The sequence below is a fragment of the Camelina sativa genome, chromosome 14 (assembly GCF_030686135.1).
Source record: "Camelina sativa cultivar CO46 ecotype springtype chromosome 14, ASM3068613v1".
Classification (NCBI taxonomy): Eukaryota; Viridiplantae; Streptophyta; class Magnoliopsida; order Brassicales; family Brassicaceae; genus Camelina; species Camelina sativa.
The window spans coordinates 19,023,366-19,042,658 of record NC_141893.1 but is presented as its reverse complement, the minus strand read 5'-3'; the positions used below and the strand labels follow the sequence as shown (position 1 = coordinate 19,042,658).

General features: G+C 38.2%; 2 protein-coding genes and 1 non-coding gene across 3 annotated transcripts; 1 reads left to right on the top strand and 2 right to left on the bottom strand.

Annotated features, from left to right (window-relative positions):
- Positions 1-3,978: 3,978 nt before the first annotated feature.
- Positions 3,979-8,825, bottom strand: LOC147928418 (uncharacterized). The gene is made up of 9 exons (XM_087486132.1): positions 8,453-8,825; positions 7,057-8,356; positions 6,869-6,994; positions 5,721-6,763; positions 5,397-5,646; positions 5,021-5,308; positions 4,817-4,906; positions 4,401-4,730; positions 3,979-4,198 (listed from the first exon to the last, which is right to left on the bottom strand). The coding sequence occupies exons 1-9, from the start codon at positions 8,823-8,825 to the stop codon at positions 3,979-3,981; spliced, it is 4,020 nt and encodes a 1,339-aa protein (XP_087342258.1).
- Positions 8,826-9,293: 468 nt separating this feature from the next.
- Positions 9,294-9,400, top strand: LOC147928417 (small nucleolar RNA R71). The gene has a single exon (XR_015581023.1). It is a non-coding gene; the product is annotated as a small nucleolar RNA R71 (small nucleolar RNA).
- Positions 9,401-13,544: 4,144 nt separating this feature from the next.
- On the bottom strand, positions 13,545-14,849 carry LOC147928416 (uncharacterized). The gene is made up of 2 exons (XM_087486131.1): positions 14,037-14,849; positions 13,545-13,931 (listed from the first exon to the last, which is right to left on the bottom strand). The coding sequence occupies exons 1-2, from the start codon at positions 14,832-14,834 to the stop codon at positions 13,545-13,547; spliced, it is 1,185 nt and encodes a 394-aa protein (XP_087342257.1). The 5' UTR covers positions 14,835-14,849.
- Positions 14,850-19,293: the final 4,444 nt, after the last annotated feature.

Here is a 19,293-nt window from a genome sequence, read left to right as displayed (position 1 = left end):
GTGTAATAATAATGTTGAAAGATTTTAAAAGTGTCCACAAAAATACCATAAACCTTAGAGATATTAGCTAACCATCAAGCATAAACCGCTAATGTTTACAACAATATTACATATACCAATGTAGAAAAAATAAAACGCTCGTGTATGAGCTCCGTAAAGAACGAAGTTGCATGTTCTATACATTGTCATGAAGAACATGCAACTTTCTTTTGTTCACAAAAAATAATATAGGTATCATAGGATAAGTTCAAAAAATATTGGTTAGGTTAAGCTTTCAGTAGAAGGAGTTTGTGCTTATACAACATGACCTTGCTGTGATATAAACTCAACACCACCTGTCTCGGAACCACGAGGATTAGGGTCAGACATTTGAATGAAGCAATCAGTGTCGGGAACCTCATCAAATATATCAGCTGCAAGTTTTAATCGGATGGCAGGCATTGCAGCATCAGAAAGACCTTCATATGAAATGCCAATAGTTAAACACTCCATGTATTTAACAGCAAAAATACCACAATTCCCTTGCTGAAAGTTTTGAGGACACGTTTTACACCTGTAAAACGTGAAAGCTCGCGTACTCATTTTCTTTTTCTTCTCTGGAGGGGCGACAGCATGCATCAACGCTGGAGTCATACGGATATATTGGTAGTAAGATTTTACTTCTCTACTGAAGTTCAATTCCCTAAGCACTTAAATTGTCATTATAGTACAAAGGGTGTCAAACCAAATGGGTGAGCTATTAACCACAAAAGATGCAATCAAATCTAGCTAAGTCAAGCGAACCTTAGTTTTGATTTTCTAACAACCTAAGTGAGCAAGCAACAAAAGAAAAGGAGAACTAATAGCAAAACTAAGCAGTGACTAACAAAGCTAAGCAGTGACTAACAAAAGTAAGCAGTGACTAACAAAGCTAAGCAGTGACTAACAAAGCTAAGCAGTGACTAACAAAAGTAAACAAAGCTAAGCGAAACAAGCAAAACGTAAACTGATGCAAACAGATGATAAAAGAGAGCTCGTGAGGCTGGGTATCAATGATCCATGAAGTAACTTAGTCTTAATACAAGGATTCGATAAAACTTTAAACAAAGCTATCCCTAGATGAAAGATTCAAAAACAGGTCAATCCACTCTCGTGACAGAGACCCTCACGCCAAGTTACCTCCAGACCTAATCTCTTTAGCGAAGCATAACAAGGCAGGCATTAACAACCAATCAATCAATGTCAATAAACACCCTAGACAACTAATCTCTTAGGCTAGGCACGTAAATCTTCGGTATTAGCTAGATCAGACATTTCACCAAGCCCTCTCAGGTGGAAATGCCTCGGGTCAAGCTTCAGATGATCAGAAAGAAGCTAGCATGAAGAACACTAATCCAGAAGGGATCTAAAAGATTTAAACATCAAAACCCTAGAAAAGACTAAGAAAACCTCATGGATCTCACCCAACCTCAAGAACTCTAAGAACACTACTCATAAATCATGAAGCTCAAGAACCCAAACCCAGAAAATTCAATAAGCAACATTATGAAAAGAGATTAAAGAGAGATTAACAAGATTATATAAACTAAAGCATAAAAAAGAGATGTAAAACTATAAAAACTTGAAAGATTAAAAGAGAATTCGAATTACAAAGCCTTAAACACGTTTTGTTTCTTGAGAGAAGTTCTAGAAAAGGCTAAAAAAGAGGGAGAGGCAGAGAGCTCCAGTCTAAACAAATGAGACATATTTATACTAAACTTGTGAAAACCCTAGTCAAAGTCAACGATTTTTAAGTCGGTTGATGCTTAGCACGATCTCGCTCTCCTCTGCTTCCAACAGCTCGATCGAGCTATGCTTTCTCCTCTTGTCCAGCTTTGGTTTCGCGTTCCACTTCAGCTCGATCGAGCTCTTCTTTGTCTCAGACAGCTCGATCGAGCTCTGCCTCTTGTGTCAGTCGCTCCGCCTTGTCTTCTGCTCTGCATGCGTTAGGCTAGATTCCGCTTCAGTTGGTCATTCTGCCTTGGTTCGACTTCCTCTGCTTCACTTCGTCTTCCCAGCTCGATCGAGCTCTCTTTTGCCTTGCACTCTGCTCAGCTTCGTGTTCCCAAAAGCTCTCCAAAACCTGATAACAACTCCATATGCAACAATGTATGCAATGCTAATGGAAAACTACTAAGTGAGTGAATTTATGCAAGAATGAGACGCAAATGCTACAAACACAGGATGAAATGATGCTAAAGTGAATGCAAATGAGGATCTAAAACAAGTAAAATGCAGATACATCAACTCCCCCAAACTTATTTCTTGCTTGCCCTCAAGCAAATAATCAAGATTAAGCTTGAAGAAGAGGTTTGAAGGAGGGGGCTCAGAACCAAAACATGCTGATGAAATAGGTAAAATCAATGTCCAAGTTAGTAATCGTAAAACGCAAAGAGAGAGAGAGTCCTACTTAAAAACTTTGGCCATGCTCTTCCTTACACGCCTTAGCCTCTGTTTCAACTTTGACATGCATTCAAATCAACCTATCCCTTTAACATTCATTGAATTGGAACCGTGAATCAAGCCTAAACACTGTCTATGAAATCATTTGGTTTGGTAAGAAAAGGATGGAGATAAAGGTGATCTCCTTTAGAGTAGGTTCATCGTTTTTGATCAGGGTTCTCTCAAGAAAATGGATTGAGCTTTTGGGAGAAGGCTAAAGGTAAGGACCAACAAATGCATACAGGAATAAAACCTTGTCTACCCGAGAGTACCCAAGCGTTTGACTCCTAATTCTCTAAACCCAGATTGTCCTAACTCTACCCTTCAGCTTTTAGCTCTTTTGATCATACCCATTCACCCTTTTGTACCAAGTCTCAGGAGAGGTTTCTTTTTGATTTTGCCTAGCGGATTTGGGGTTTCTTTTCTAAAACACTATGGTCCTCTTTTCCTTCTTATTTCTTAAGACTTCAAAAGCTTTTGCTATACATTCTTTGACAACTTTCTTTTCTTTTCTTAGAACCATGTTTCTTTTTTTTTTCTATACTTTGCATTCCCCAAATCCTTTACTAGACTTTCATATTTAGAGACAGATTACCCCCTCCTAGAGACTTTATCCTTTCTTTTCATTCTTTTCTTTTCCTTTCTGCACACATTGAATCCCAAACCCCTGTAACAAGTTCCCACCTAGTCCTATCTAGTCCGGATAACGCGAACTAGAACTACACAAGGTCCCATTCCTGTCGGCTCAGACCTAACACTTTTTACCAAGCTCAATCCGAAAAATAAGGCCTCACACACAGAGATAATTTTGGCTTGAAAGAAGGGTAGGCTAATGGTGGGGGAAACTGTTCCAATAATGGGAATCAGCTACTTGGATTAGCCAAGAATGGTATAAAGGTGAAAGAAAATCCAAGTATGTATATTGGTATCCATGAGTTCAGATTCAGTGCTTAAAACATGATAATTATGAGTCAAGATTAAGTTCAAGTAAATAGGAAAGGCATCAGATCGCAACATGTTTCCATCTAGACAAGAATGCAGAGTTGTGAATTCTAAATATGGTGTGGTTTTACTTCAGGTTCGCTAGATCATGCGTTAGACAACTAATAACTTGGGCATTGAATTTATCTAGTAAATCAGCATGTCTACGAGGCAAACTCATCACAGACCCCTAACACATATGCACAAACTATTGCATATGTACAAACTACTAAAAAGAAAGCAAGACTTAATCTAAAATGCAACTACAACTATATGAACACTCTTTTTTTTTTTTTTAGAAAATTTAAAAAAAATTCAAATTTTTTTGGGTTTTCTATGTATGCAGACTCAATGATGCAAAATTTGAAAATATGAGACAAAGAAAACAAGTTATATACATCTCAAACCCTCCCCCAAACTTAAATTACACAGTCCCTTGTGTAACAAAAATTTGAAGGAGAGTTCAAAAGACAAAGAAAACAAACTAAATGAAATGCAATGGTATAAACAGATGAGTGAGGAGTGTTACTTGGTCGTTTAGGAGAATTGGGAGTCAAGGTAGGGCTCCATGCTCTCCAGGGTGTAACCAGCAGTGGGAGGGTAGGATGATGGATCGTGTTGGGTCGAGCTGGCGTGTTCATCTTCGAGATCCAGTGGAACAGGGAAGCCTCTCTTCGAGCTTGATGGTGGTTTAGCTGCTCTGCTGACTTGTGTTGACTCCGTCTCCAGCTCGATTACCACGCTGCGTTGGGCCAAGCTACATAGTGTACGAACTTGATTTTTCTTTTAAAAACCTGAGAAAATCATAAAACTAACAAAAACAACCTAAAAAGCAATAAAAAGAAATATATACAGGGATAAACATGGGGCTTCCTCCCAAGTGAGCTTGTTTTAAGTCTCTAAGCTTGACTTCCTGTTTCTTTTAGGCTTTTGGAGGATCACAGAGAGGCACAGAGGACCCCTCCGGAATCTTTTGATCTGCAAGGTACTTCTTGACCCTTTGTCCATTTACTGTGAATTCACTACCATCCTTGTTCAGCAGAGTTACTGATCCGTATGGCAAAACCTCTTTAATCTCAAATGGTCCAGACCATCTTGAGTTGAGCTTGCCAGGAAACAACTTAAGTCTGGAGTTGAAAAGCAAGACTTGATCTCCAGACTTTAGTTCCTTCACAACAATCTTCTTGTCATGAAAAGCCTTGGTTCTCTCCTTATAGATTTTGGAGCTTTCATAAGCATCAAGTCTGATTTCCTCAAGCTCATGTAGATCAACAACTCTCTTGCTTGTGCTTTGTCAATGTTCAGATTTAACATCTTAATAGCCCAAAGCGCCTTGTATTCAACCTCCACAGGAAGGTGACATGCTTTACCATACACCAACTGAAACGGTGTTCTTCCAATTGGTGTCTTGTAAGCTGTTCTGTAAGCCCAGAGAGTCTCATCCAGCTTCATAGACCAATCCTTCCTAGACAACCCAACAATTCTTGACAGGATCCCCTTAATCTGCTTGTTGGAGACTTCTACTTATCCACTGGTTTGGGGGTGATAAGCAGTCGCTACTTTGTGTTTCACCCCATACTTCTTCAGCATACCATCAAAGACCTTGTTGACAAAGTGACTTCCTCCATCACTGATTACAGCTCTTGGTACTCCATACCTTGGGAAGATGATGCTTTTGAACAGCTTCAAGACAACCTTATGATCGTTGGTGGGACTTGCAATAGCTTCAACCCACTTAGAAACATAGTCAACTGCCACTAAGATGTATTTGTTGCCATTTGATTTATGGTTGAAGGGACCCATGAAGTCAATCCCCCAGACATCGAATATTTCCACTTCCAAGATTGGGTTCTGAGACATCTCATTCCTTCTTGTGATATTACCCATCCTTTGGCAAGCATCACACTTGGTGATGAATGTGTGAGCATCCTTGAATAGAGTAGGCCACCAGAGACCTGCCTTGTAAAACTTTCTGGGCCGTCTTGAATGCAGCAAAGTGTCCTCCATACGTTGACCCATGACAGTGCTCAAGCACACCCTGTACTTCCTCTTCTGCTATACACCTTCTGAACAGACCATCAGACCCTCTCTTGAACAAGTAAGGCTCATCCCAGAAGTAGTGGTTGACATCTCTGAAGAACTTCTTCCTGTTGTAGCTGTCCAAACTCTTGGGAACCTCTCCACAGATCAAGTAGTTGACAAGGTCTGCATACCATGGAAACTTGTCTTCCTTCAGTGACAGTGCTTCAACCATCTCAACTCTAACCCGGCGTATGTACTCTTATTCAGAGTCTCAAACACCATTAGTTGCTCTTCAGGCATTGAGTCATTAATGGGGACCATGTCTTCAATCTGCATTCTTGAGAGGTGATCAGCGACTCCATTCTCAATCCCCTTTTTATCGAGGATCTCCATATCAAACTCTTGCAAAAGAAGTATCCATCTCAGAAGTCTAGGCTTGGTGTCCTTCTTTGCGTAGATGTACCTCAGTGCAGCATGGTCCGTGTAGACAATCACTTTTGAACCAACCAAGTAGCTCCTGAACTTCTCAAATGCAAACACTACTGCCAGCAACTCCATCTCAGTGGTGGCGTATCTTCCTTGTGCATCGTCAAGGGTCCTGCTTGCATAGTAGATGACATGCAACTTCTTATCAATTCGCTGTCCCAAAACAGCTCCAACTGCGTAATCAGAAGCATCGCACATGATCTCGAAAGGATAGTCCCAGTTAGGTGCTTGGACTATTGGAGCAGATATCAGAGCTTCCTTGATAAGCTTGAAGGCTTCCAAACATTCATCATCAAAGATGAACTCTATCTCCTTGCACAGCAATCTGGTAAGAGGTCTGGCTATCTTGGAGAAATCCTTGATAAACCTTCTGTAAAACCCTGCATGCCCAAGGAAACTTCTGATATCTTTCACATTGGTTGGGGGTTGCAACTGCATCATAACCTCAACTTTGGCCTTATCAACCTCTATCCCTTTCTCGGAAATCTTGTGCCCAAGGACTATTCCTTCTCTGACCATGAAGTGGCATTTCTCCCAGTTCAGCACCAAGTTTGTTTCCTCGCACCTGGTAAGTACCCTGCACAAATTCAACAAACAGGAGGAGAAGGAGGAGCCATATACAGAAAAGTCATCCATGAACACCTCCACCATCTCCTCTATCAAATCCGAGAAAATAGAGGTCATGCACCTCTGAAAAGTAGCAGGTGCATTACAAAGACCAAAAGGCATTATCCTGTAGGCGAATGTGCCATAAGGACAAGTAAAAGTGGTCTTTTCCTGATCATTTGGATGTATAGGAATTTGAAAGAATCCCCTATACCCATCAAGGAAACAGTAGTAAGGATGATTAGCCAATCTTTCTAACATTTGATCAATGAAAGGTAATGGGAAGTGATCTTTCCTAGATGCAGCATTCAACTTCCTATAGTCTATGCACATTATATGCCCTGTAATGGTGCTAGTGGGGATGAACTCATTTTTTTCGTTTTTCACTACAGTTATCCCACCCTTCTTAGGAACACAATGTACAGGTGAAACCCATGTACTGTCAGAGATAGGATAGATAATACCAACATCTAGCAACTTAAGGATTTCTTTCTTGACTACCCCTTCAGGTTTGGGTTTAATCTACGCTGGGGTTCTACACTAGAGTATGCTTCATTTTCAAGATGAATCCTATGTGTGCATAAACTAGGAGAAATCCCTTTAATATCATCTAGTGAATACCCTATTGCCCTTCTAAACCTTTTCAGTTCAGTTAACAACAATTCCAATTCATCATGGCTAAGCTCAGCATTTACTATGACAGGGTAAGTATAATTAGGGCCTAAGAAAGCATACCTTAGCCCTTTTGGTAGAGGTTTGAGTTCTACCTTTGGTGCTTTGAGTTCAGTCCAGTCATCAGGCGCAGGACTGCTTGTAGAGCTTTCCAGGTCGAGTGAAAGCATCAAACCTTGATTTTCTGCTTGGTCTGCACACTTGACATTCACTACTTGTAGAGCTTTCAAGTCCTTAAAGACTGCAGATCCTTCTTCCTCTTTGTTAGAGTCCAAAATCTTCTGATAAGCTTCAGTTTCCAAGTGTAGGTACCCATCTTCACCATTCTTTGTCAAAGCACTCTGAAGATGATCCTGTTCATTGAGCTCTTCAAGTAGCTCATCTGCCAACTGATCCATCCTTTCTATGTAGAACAGTTGCCCTTCTATGGTAGGCTTCTTCATGACATTTTTAATGTCAAAGTTCATCTTGAAGTCCTTACCAAGGTTCAGCTCTATCAGACCTTTCTTGCAATCAATGATTGCTCTAGCTGTTGCCAAGAATGGCCTTCCCAAAAGCAGAGGATCCTTTGGTCCTTCATCCATCTCCAATACTACGAAGTCAGTAGGAATCTCCACATCTCCAACTCTGACAGGTAAATCCTCTAAGATACCATTAGCATACCTCACAGACCTATCATCCAAAATCATAGCGATATTGCATTGTTCAAACTTCGTGAATCCTAATCTTTTAGCCAAGGAGAGTGGCATCAAGCTGATAGATGCTCCAAGATCGCAGAGAGAATTATTGAAAGCGAATGGACCAAGGGAGCATGGTAGAGTGAAGCATCCTGGATCACCGAGCTTTTCCATGACAGCCTTCCTTTGTATGAGAGCACTGCACTCATGAGTTAGTACCACCATCCCCTGAGTCTCCTTGATTCTTTCATTTACCAGATCTTTCAAAAACTTGTGGGACTGAGGTATGAGAGCAATAGCATCGAGTAAAGGCATTTTCACTTCGATATCCTTCATTTGTTTATCAAAAAGCGCTTTGTACTTTGCCACCAACTCTTTCTTGAACCTTCCTGAGAATGGAAGTTTAGGCTTGTAAGGAGGTGGGATGAACACTGGCTTCCTTGCTTCAGGAACTGTTGCTTTTTAAGTCGAGAGTTTAGCTTGTAACTCTGGTTGAACTTGGATCTTGTCTTCCTCTTCCTTCTGCTCAGCTTGAATCTATGGTTCACAGAAGTCCTCCCCATCTTGTTCATCACTGTCCACAGTGATTGCATTAGGTCCTGTTTGAGATGGGAGTTTTCTGCCACTGCGAAGGGGAATACTTTGAGCTTGGTGGTACTCTTTCGGGTTTTGGATAGCTTTTCCTGGAAGTTGGCCTTGAGGCTTTGCAGAAGAAGTTGTAGCGTGGTTGCTCTCTAGGTACTTCACTTTAGAGTTCAGTGCCTCAACTTTGGTGTTCAAATCGTGAAAATTATGTTGCACTTCAGAGAACTTCTTGGCAACATCCTGAGCACCAGCTGCTTGTCCTTGAAGAAGTTGCTGAAGCATAGTTGTCATATCGGGAGGTGGTGCCTGAGGTGGAAAACCTGGAGGTGCACTCATGTTGCCCTGCTGCTGCGGTTGAAAGTACTGCTGCTTCGGAGCAAAATTTTCTTTCTGTAGGAGAGATTCGGGTTAGCTCTGTAGTTGTTGAAACCTCTATTGTAGCCACCTTGGTTCTGCATGTAGCATAACTCCTCAGTTGGATCAACCTCCCCATCTAGGACCTGTATCTGCTCAGCTTCACAGACAGAAATAACCTGCTTCTGTTGACCCAACAAAATCCTGTCAAATTTCTCATGAAGAGCCTTGATTTCCTTCCTGGTGTTGTCATCAGTATCGTTGTTGCTCCTAACAGTCCTATCATAATCCTCATTGTAGTTTCCGTCAGATTGAGCTAAGTTCTCAACAAGTTCCCAACCATCTTCAACATCCTTGTTCAGGAAGTTGCCATTGCTTGCAGTGTCAAGCATCATCCTGAACTTAGGCAGAACGCCCCGGTAGAGAGTACTAAGGAGGGATTCCTGACTGAAACCATGGTGAGGACATTTAGTAGTGGAGCTCTTGAATCTTTCCCAAGCTTCACAGAAGGTTTCACCATTTTTCTGAGCAAAGCTGGAGATTGCATTGCGGAGCTTAGCAGTCCGCGAGTTAGAGAAGAACTTCGCAAGAAAAGCCTTCTTACAATCATCCCAAGAGGTGATGGATCCCTGAGGTAAAGCTTTTTCCCACTGATGTGCTTTGTCACCAAGAGAGAATGGGAACAAGCGCAGCTTGAATGCATCTTCGCTGACACCATTGATCTTTGTGAGGCTGCAGAGCCTGTCAAACTCGTCCAGGTGATCAAGAGGGTCTTCCATCGGCAAGCCATGAAATTTGTTGCCTTGAATCATAGAGATGAGACTACTCTTGATTTCAAAATTATTGTTTGGGATGGAAGGAGGCACAATTCCCTGACGCTGCGTGTGGGTGTTAGGAGCATCACCAGCGCCAATGTGTCGTGGTTGGCGTGGCAGATTGTTTTGTGCACCAGGTGCATGAGGGTCGTGCTGTTGGTTATCCATACCAACGTGAGCTTGTTGATCTAATCCGACTTGATTCCTTTGCTATCTCAACGCGCGGGGTAAACGATCGACGTCATCACAGAAAAGGAGATTATGACTGCCTTGGGAGTGTGTTTGCATGCAAGAGAGAACTCAACAGCACTGCTCGAGCTGTGTCGAAGGAGTGTTCCTGAAGCAAACAGATAGACAGCCAACAAGTCAGTAAACGAAAATAAAAGAAAAACAGCTTGATCTTAAGAGATCTGAAATCTTAAATGTAACAGACAAACACCCAATTGGCAACGGCGCCAAATTGATAGTAAGATTTTACTTCTCTACTGAAGTTCAATTCCCTAAGCACTTAAATTGTCATTGTAGTACAAAGGGTGTCAAACCAAATGGGTGAGCTATTAACCACAAAAGATGCAATCAAATCTAGCTAAGTCAAGCGAACCTTAGTTTTGATTTTCTAACAACCTAAGTGAGCAAGCAACAAAAGAAAAGGAGAACTAATAGCAAAACTAAGCAGTGACTAACAAAGCTAAGCAGTGACTAACAAAAGTAAGAGTGACTAACAAAGCTAAGCAGTGACTAACAAAGCTAAGCAATGACTAACAAAAGTAAGCAAAGCTAAGCGAAACAAGCAAAACGTAAACTGATGCAAACAGATGATAAAAGAGAGCTCGTGAGGCTGGGTATCAATGATCCATGAAGTAACTTAGTCTTAATACAAGGATTCGATAAAACTTTAAACAAAGCTATCCCTAGACGAAAGATTCAACAACAGGTCAATCCACTCTCGTGACAGAGACCCTCAAGCCAAGTTACCTCCAGACCTAAATCTCTTTAGCGAAGCATAACAAGGCAGGCATTAACAACCAATCAATCAATGTCAATAAACACCCTAGACAACTAATCTCTTAGGCTAGGCACGTAAATCTCCGGTATTAGCTAGATCAGACATTTCACCAAGCCCTCTCGGGTGGAAATGCCTCGGGTCAAGCTTCAGATGATCAGAAAGAAGCTAGCATGAAGAACACTAATCCAGAAGGGATCTAAAAAATTTAAACATCAAAACCCTAGAAAAGACTAAGAAAACCTCATGGATCTCACCCAACCTCAAGAACTCTAAGAACACTACTCAGAAATCATGAAGCTCAAGAACCCAAACCCAGAAAATTCAATAAGCAACATTATGAAAAGAGATTAAAGAGAGATTAACAAGATTATATAAACTAAAGCATAAAAAAGAGATGTAAAACTATAAAAACTTGAAAGATTAAAAGAGAATTCGAATTACAAAGCCTTAAACACGTTTTGTTTCTTGAGAGAAGTTCTAGAAAATGCTAAAAAAGAGGGAGAGACAGAGAGCTCCAGTCTAAACAAATGAGACATATTTATACTAAACTTGTGAAAACCCTAGTCAAAGTCAACGATTTTTAAGTCGGTTGATGCTTAGCACGATCTCACTCTCCTCTGCTTCCAACAGCTCGATCGAGCTATGCTTTCTCCTCTTGTCCAGCTTTGGTTTCGCGTTCCACTTCAGCTCGATCGAGCTCTTCTTTGTCTCAGACAGCTCGATCGAGCTCTGCCTCTTGTGTCAGTCGCTCCGCCTTGTCTTCTGCTCTGCATGCGTTAGGCTAGATTCCGCTTCAGTTGGTCATTCTGCCTTGGTTCGACTTCCTCTGCTTCACTTCGTCTTCCCAGCTCGATCGAGCTCTCTTTCGCCTTGCACTCTGCTCAGCTTCGTGTTCCCAAAAGCTCTCCAAAACCTGATAACAACTCCATATGCAACAATGTATGCAATGCTAATGGAAAACTACTAAGTGAGTGAATTTATGCAAGAATGAGATGCAAATGCTACAAACACAGGATGAAATGATGCTAAAGTGAATGCAAATGAGGATCTAAAACAAGTAAAATGCAGATACATCATATATGGCCTGCAAGACTTCATAACCTCATCATTAGAGTACAAACTGCAGATGCTATCAAACACTTTAACTCTTTGACCCACTAAGTCCACTTCAACAGCTACCCAATGGTCATTATTGATGTTGTGTGCAAAGTAAAGAACATCAACACATCAACCCACTTCTTATTCGTCATACCATAGTTAGGGTGGACACCATTGTATACTCTAATGTAGAGATCAGTGAACAACCAATTCTTTTCAGTGTCAAACTTCTTGTAGTCTTGCGCCCATTGATTGACAAACCATGGATCTAAGAAGGCAATTCTATCGGTTAAGAAAGGGGAGACGACCTGCATTGATTTTTTCCTAAGCATATGCATCACTGGGCATAAGTGCTGACAAGTGTATCAAAGGCTGTTATATTCGGTTATTTCCATAATAGTTGATGTCATTAAAAGGAGAGTAATTGTCAACGTACTGCATCCTTCAACCATCCGTATGTCGGATCTTTCGTAGGCCACAACTCCTTTGGGGTCATTATCCTTAAGTAAAAATTAGCTGATGAGTCGTGTATGTACGTCTCATTTTCTCTGCGAAAAACAAAATTAACATAAACAATCATTAGCCTTCAATAATTACATATGGACTGATATATGGAACATTGGATCAACAAGAAGACTTACAACTGATCGTCTATGAACCCCATTAACTTGTCAACCTTCCCTGCTGACACTTTCTCAAAAGGATCATAATGCGCTGGTGAAAGAACCTTCCCCTTAAGAATGCGCTTAACCACTGAACACCCAATGTAAGGGTCAAGTTGTGTTGAGGACTTTCTATCCCTTTTAGTTGGACAACTCATATCATCATCCTTACACAACAAATACAACTTATCTATAGCCAACTCAAAGTTTTTCCTAGCCGCATTCTCAATAGGGTCTGAAAAACCTGAGTCGGAAGATAGGGGAGCCTTTTGCTGTGTCAAAGCGATGTCATCACCTTTTTCTGTCACATTTAGTAACACCTTTAATCAACGGTGTCCTTCCTTGGTATTTAGGTAATGTATATTCCTTCCTCTTGTCCTCACGGCAAGCAACATCTGGTTGTTTTGTAATAGGTGTGGAGAGTTTTTGCTCACCAAGTGATGCCCTTCTGATATTGCTAACATTCTTCAAAGCCAACCTGGACTTCTTTCCAGGATTTTGGAAGGCACATGAAATGGGAAAATCTTCCTGGGAGGTTTGCTTCATCTGTAATAGCCATGACTAAAATGATAGACAATAATAGCAACACACGACATGGAAACATGATTTAAAAAACTGAAACATGTTTTTAAATACTGAAATGTCTTGATGTCAACATTTTGGGAACATAGCTTATTCACTTAATAGACAGAAACGAAAATTGGGAAAGAAGATACAGGGCTAAGAAAGAAAATAAAGCTCCAAATAAACTCAATGCCCACCAACTATGCAATATTCTGCAGAGACAAACCAATTCTCTTTGTAAATAATTTGACAACGTAATTTTTTTTTAAAAGTTAGATCAAAGAAAGCGTACCTCATCTTTCTCGACAGAATTACCAGCGTCTCCTGTTTCTGATTCTTCATCGTTGGCAACATGGCCTTGTTTGTCAACTAAATTTTGTTCCAAAGCAGGCTTATCGGGTAAGATGTCATTACCTCTCTTCAACTCAACCACATCATTCTCAAGGACTGACACCTTTTTTTCTATCTCTTTTACTTGGTCACCAATATTTTTCAACTTCCCTCCCAAATCTTCTTTCATTTCATCAATTTTCCAATCAAGCTTACCCAACAGCTTTTAAACGCCTTCTAGTGCCCCTTTCTCCCCACCATTCACATCACCATCATCGCCGCTTTCATCAGTCAATTCTTTCAGCTTCACCGGACCTTTTGACCTCCTGTGCGTATAGGAGCTGGTTGTCGTCTTACACTTTTTCATAAGACGTGGGTCCACATAATCATCTCCACTAGCAGATGAAACCTGCCTCTTGGACACTTTCTTATCAAAGACACCCTCTTCTGCATCACCAGACCACTCTTTTTCATCTACACATCCGAGGAAAAGATCATGTAGCAGATTATCCAACAGCTTATTTCTACCAACTCCTCCGAAAAGTGCATTTTCCCCTGGCCACATTGGATATATATCCTCTTCACGTCTGAAAACCAAATGCTTAACGTCCACCTACACGTTCAAACAACCACATAAAAATATGTGCATTAATAGGGTTTGGATAACATATTAAATTTCATATCAAAATATCAGTTAATCCTACATATTTAACATTACCTTTTTACATAACTTCTTCTCTGCAACTAATGTGGCCTCAACTGTAATCCTTGCGCGGCCTCCACCCCATGAAAGAAGCGGAACAACGTCTTCGACATCATCATCATCAATTTTTCTTTTCCTACCGTACTTTTTCCCAAATTTAACCAAACTTTCCAAACCCCAAACCATTAGGACATGTACACATCCATGTATAGCATAAGTATCGTTATCAAATGACACAACTTTAGCTGACTCAATCAACTCCTTAAATCCAACACAACCCCAAGGAAATCTCTCAAAAGCCTCAATATACAGAACTCGTTTCGCATACTCCAGTGGAATCCTGCTGGACCGAGATAGCCCCAATATACCAACATGAAGGACAAACAACAGTCCAATGTTCTTTCTCATTTCAGGAAGCGAAGTCCGGTGGTTCTTCATCGCTTCATCCAACTCAAACCAGTTTGGACCAACCCCTACATCCACCTTTAACTCAGCCCAGAAATCAGTGTGATCAACTTCCACTTTATCCTCTTTATCTATCATTTCACACTTCAGGCCGGAAATGTCTTCATACTCATAAAGAGAAAACCTGATAGGACTCCCTTCAATCAATGCCAACATCTCATAGCTCCTCTCTATTGCCAACTGTCGCGTTAATAGATAGTGCACCAACTTTGCCCACCATACATAGTCACTATCCGCAAGTTTTAAGATAACACCAACTTGCGAATTATCCCTGATATCCGTATACACATCATCCCCAATGCACTCCTTCATAAATCCAAAACTGCTCAATGTGCATTTATGATGCATGCTCCGTCTCTCTAAGGGTGATTTTCCTTCAGGATACAGCCTTGGAGGGTACCTCTTCTCTGCACTTGATCCCTTAACTGCAATTGGCACACAATAATACTATTTTAGATTCTATTCCCTCATTTGTACAAACTACAATTCTTTTCTTCTAATTTCAATCACGAAACTCTCTCAAACTATAAACTCATAATAACTCTATCAAAAACTCAATCACTAACTCTATCACAAACTCTATCACAATAGCACAACCTCTAAACACTCTATCACAACAGTCTATCACAACACTTAATCACAACATTCTATCACAACACATTACAACATCACTCTATCACAACACTCTACCACATCACTCTATCACAAGACTCTACCAAAACGCCAAATCAACACTTTTGTTCCGCTTTTCCTCCTCTACCCTCCCAAATCACTCCCTTATATTGTATTAACTCTTTCATCAAACCAAATCCCAAACACCGAATTTCAAAATTATAAATCTCTACCAAATCACAAACTTACCTTTCGATATTGTCATCGCTATCTACCCAGCTACTTTCCACTTCACCTTTGTAATTAACGCCTCACCGGTTTCTACACGCCAATTCTACAACGCAAAAATAACACACCATTAAAATGATTAACTGTTTTGAAGGGAAAAAATGAATAAGTCATATAGTGTAGTCATTTTTCACAAACAAAATTTGTACTGATGTCTCTGCCTGAAAATCCAGCCTCGGAATTTTCCATCAGAATCACCACCTACTGAAATCTCCGCCCCAATTTCAACCCACCGAGAAATCTCCATCGGAATCCCCACCCACTGAAATCTCCGCCCGAGATCCAACCCACCGAGATCATCGTACAAATCCTCGGCGATATCGCCTCCGCAATCGCTTCGCAATTAGAGATAACAAACCAACACAATTCAACACTCCTTAGGGTTTGACGATTACATAGGGTTTCACGATTTCAATTTCTTATTTCTTTTATGAACAAATCCATTTAAAAAAATCTAAATGGCATCCCCGCAATTAAACGCATAACCAAATGGTTAAACGTCTTTTACCAACTAATTAGTACTAGTTTTGTAAGTAAAAATATAATCAACCTACTCTAATAATAAACCACGATTTATGTACTAGTATAGTCATTCTTTCTAATAGAAATTTGTGTTGGGGCCTCCCGTCCAACACGGTCCAACAATCATATTTATTTCTTCTTCTACTACTACTTTTTTTTTCTTCTATAATAACTAACAATTTCTAGGTCTATACATTTTTCCGAATCAGACGCCAAAGCATTTTTACATGATTTTTTTTCAAGTACCTACCATTCGGACCAGCTATCTCTACGTTTTTATATTAACCAGTTAATTTCATTTATTGCCATTTGGTCGTCTTTATCTTATCATTGCTTGTTTTTCCGCTTTAATTAACTTATTTTTGCCCCTCTCATTCAACAAAGTTCATTATATGTATAAAAACAAATTTATACTAGAAAGGGTTCCTAGATTATGTGTAGCAAATTAAACTACAAAAGACTTTCTACTCAAAAATTTAGGGCAGCGATTATTTTCAAGAACAAAAGAGTTTTTTATTTTATTTTTGTACAGTTTAATTTGAGTTAAGGTTATCCTTACTCGAAAAAGGTTTTAGTTTTTATATAATATTTTCAATATCAAACTAATCTATACTAATCTATACTAAATAAAAGTAGGAGCTATAAGCTCCTTAAGGCGTCTACATAGGATTTTAAACAACCTATCGGGATTAGACATGTCACTCATTAACATTTTTTAAAAATTTTCAGAATTTTTATATTAAGAATTATTTTAAACAACCTATAAGGATTTGACATGTCATTCATTCACATTTTTTAAATTTTCAGAATTTCTATATTAAGAATTTTTAAGAAAAAGAAAAATTTTAAATTTATGGAAATAAAAGAACTATGTACAACGTCCCACATCGGCTAGAAATCTTTTAGACAATGGTTCAGAACCAGTATAAATAAAGATTAATATGCTTCCAACAGCGAATGAGCAGGAAATCTTGATTTATCAGGCGTCCAAGTTAAAAAGTTTTATTCGGTTTGATCCAATTTTTTATTTGATCAAACTAAAACTTTAAAAAGTTTCAAAAAAATATTATAATATTTAAAAATTTGAAAAGTTTAAAGGTTTCAAAATCTTATAATCTTTAAATTTTAAAAATTTCTTAGCGTATAAAAGGTTTCTAAAAAATTATAATTTATAAAATTTAAACTTATTTTAAAAGTTTAAAATATTATAAATACTGAAATTTTTAAAAGGTTCAAATATTAAAAGTATTTAAACTTCATAGAATGTTTTAAAATATTACAATTACTTAACCTCCATAGAAATATTAAAATATTATATCTATACTAATAAAAAGTTGAAGCTATAAGCTCCTAAAGGTGTCCATATAGGATTTAAAACAACCAATAAGAATTAGATATTTCACTAATTAACATTTTTGGAAATTTAGAAGTAATATATATTATTAAGAATTTTTAGAAAAAAAAAAGTAAAATTTATAGAAATAAAAGAAATAGGATTTGATAGTCTTGTAGTAAAATTTTTATTTTTAAGTCTAAGAAAGAAGGATTGACGTCGCAAGACCTTGAGTTGATGTTATTTGAGTTTAAAGAAGAAGGATCGACGAAAAGCACAAATATTGTTTAACTATACATGTGCTCATATTACTTTCTCCGTGAGTAAAGATTTTGGTTTGAGAAGTTTCAATACGTGTGGATCTAAAACCGAATAAGCATATAGATGAAATTATCAATAATTGGATGCATGTGTTGACTATGCTGGTTTTTATGAATTGCACAAATTTTATGAAAAAAGAAAAGATTTTGGTCTTGGAGTTTGATAGGTTAACAAGTTGTATGGTAGTGTAAAAAAAGGTTTTTCAGTGGAAGATTGTGAAAATTTTGACGAGAAAGAAGAAGAAGAGTATAATGAAGAACCGGATAAAAGTAACGATGACAATTACCATAAAATTTGACAATGAAAATGACAAGAAAGAATGTGAAAAATAAAAAAAACATTGAATAAAAACACGAGAACATAGGTAGTAGCGATCATTTATGTATGGAAAACGAGATAAATTCGAGATTATAAAATTATTTCGTTTTTCTCGAGGTCAAAGAAATAGTTTAAGATATGTGAGGTCACCAGTTTAATTTGTCTCGCCTGGACGTCGAGTTAAATTCATGATTTTTTGATCTGATTTGATTTTATAACACAACTCATTTTTATATTTTTAAAAATTGTGCATCTGAAATTAAAATGTTTACTTAATACTAATTAAAAAAATTTATAAGATAATATGTCATTACTATCATCAATCACATACTCCCTCCTTTTGATAATATAAGATGTTTTAGAGAAGATTTTTTGTTTCATAATATAAGATGTTTTCAAGTTTGTATGCTACTTTTAGATTAGTTTGATATTTTTTATTATACAGCTTTATTTATGATTGGTTGAATTTTTTTATTTATAATTGGTTGAACTTTTTTATTTGTGATTGATCATTTCTTATATTTTGAAACAGAATGAGTATATATAATTTCATCAAAATATATCAAATAAACCCACTAGTTAAAGATAATGATGGACATGTTAATAAGCTTGTGGTATGCATGCATTAGATGCTTTATATAAAGAGAAAGAATTTCAATACCTTCATATACATAATATTATGTAAATATTGTTATATAATTCGAGCAAATACTTTAACAAAATCCAGTTTCACGTTTTCTTCTCAACATGCACTTTAACAAGATTGGACTTATTAGTGTGTCTGACATTTACAGGTTCTATAGAAATAAAATTTGTGGGAGTTTCTCGTGCGTTTGTTTAATTATAGTCTATAGACTTATAGCTCTAGTGTTTTAGTTTGTATAACGTTTGTTTTTTTTTTTAGATTTTTGTCTTTATGTTTTAAAAAAGTTAGTTTCTATGTACTTAATTAAGAGTTTTGTTTTCCTCTTTTAGGCTATGTCACTGGGAAAGGCTTTGCTTTCCTCTTTTAGGCTATATTTATGGAAATATTAGTTATTTAGCCAACTTATTTAATTTTAACTTGTACTGATGACAGGAAAAATTCAGATGACAGGAAAAAAAAATGAGAGAGATTGGGAAAAATGAAAACAAACACGCGCCGGGGCGGACGCGTGAGTCTTATACATTTCGAGAGACGACGCCAACGTAAAAAGTACAGTTTTCCCACTTGCAGCAAATTGCGCCTGAGATCACGTGATGCTTTCATTCCCACGTGACTCCTCAACTTAATTATCACTTAAATCATTACTAGTATTTTCATAGTATTATTCCATTATTAACTTAAAATGATCACTTAATTATCACCGTTGTTGTTCCAACGGTATTTGTTGACGGTTGGAGTCTACCAAAAAAAAAAATTATGGAATTGGA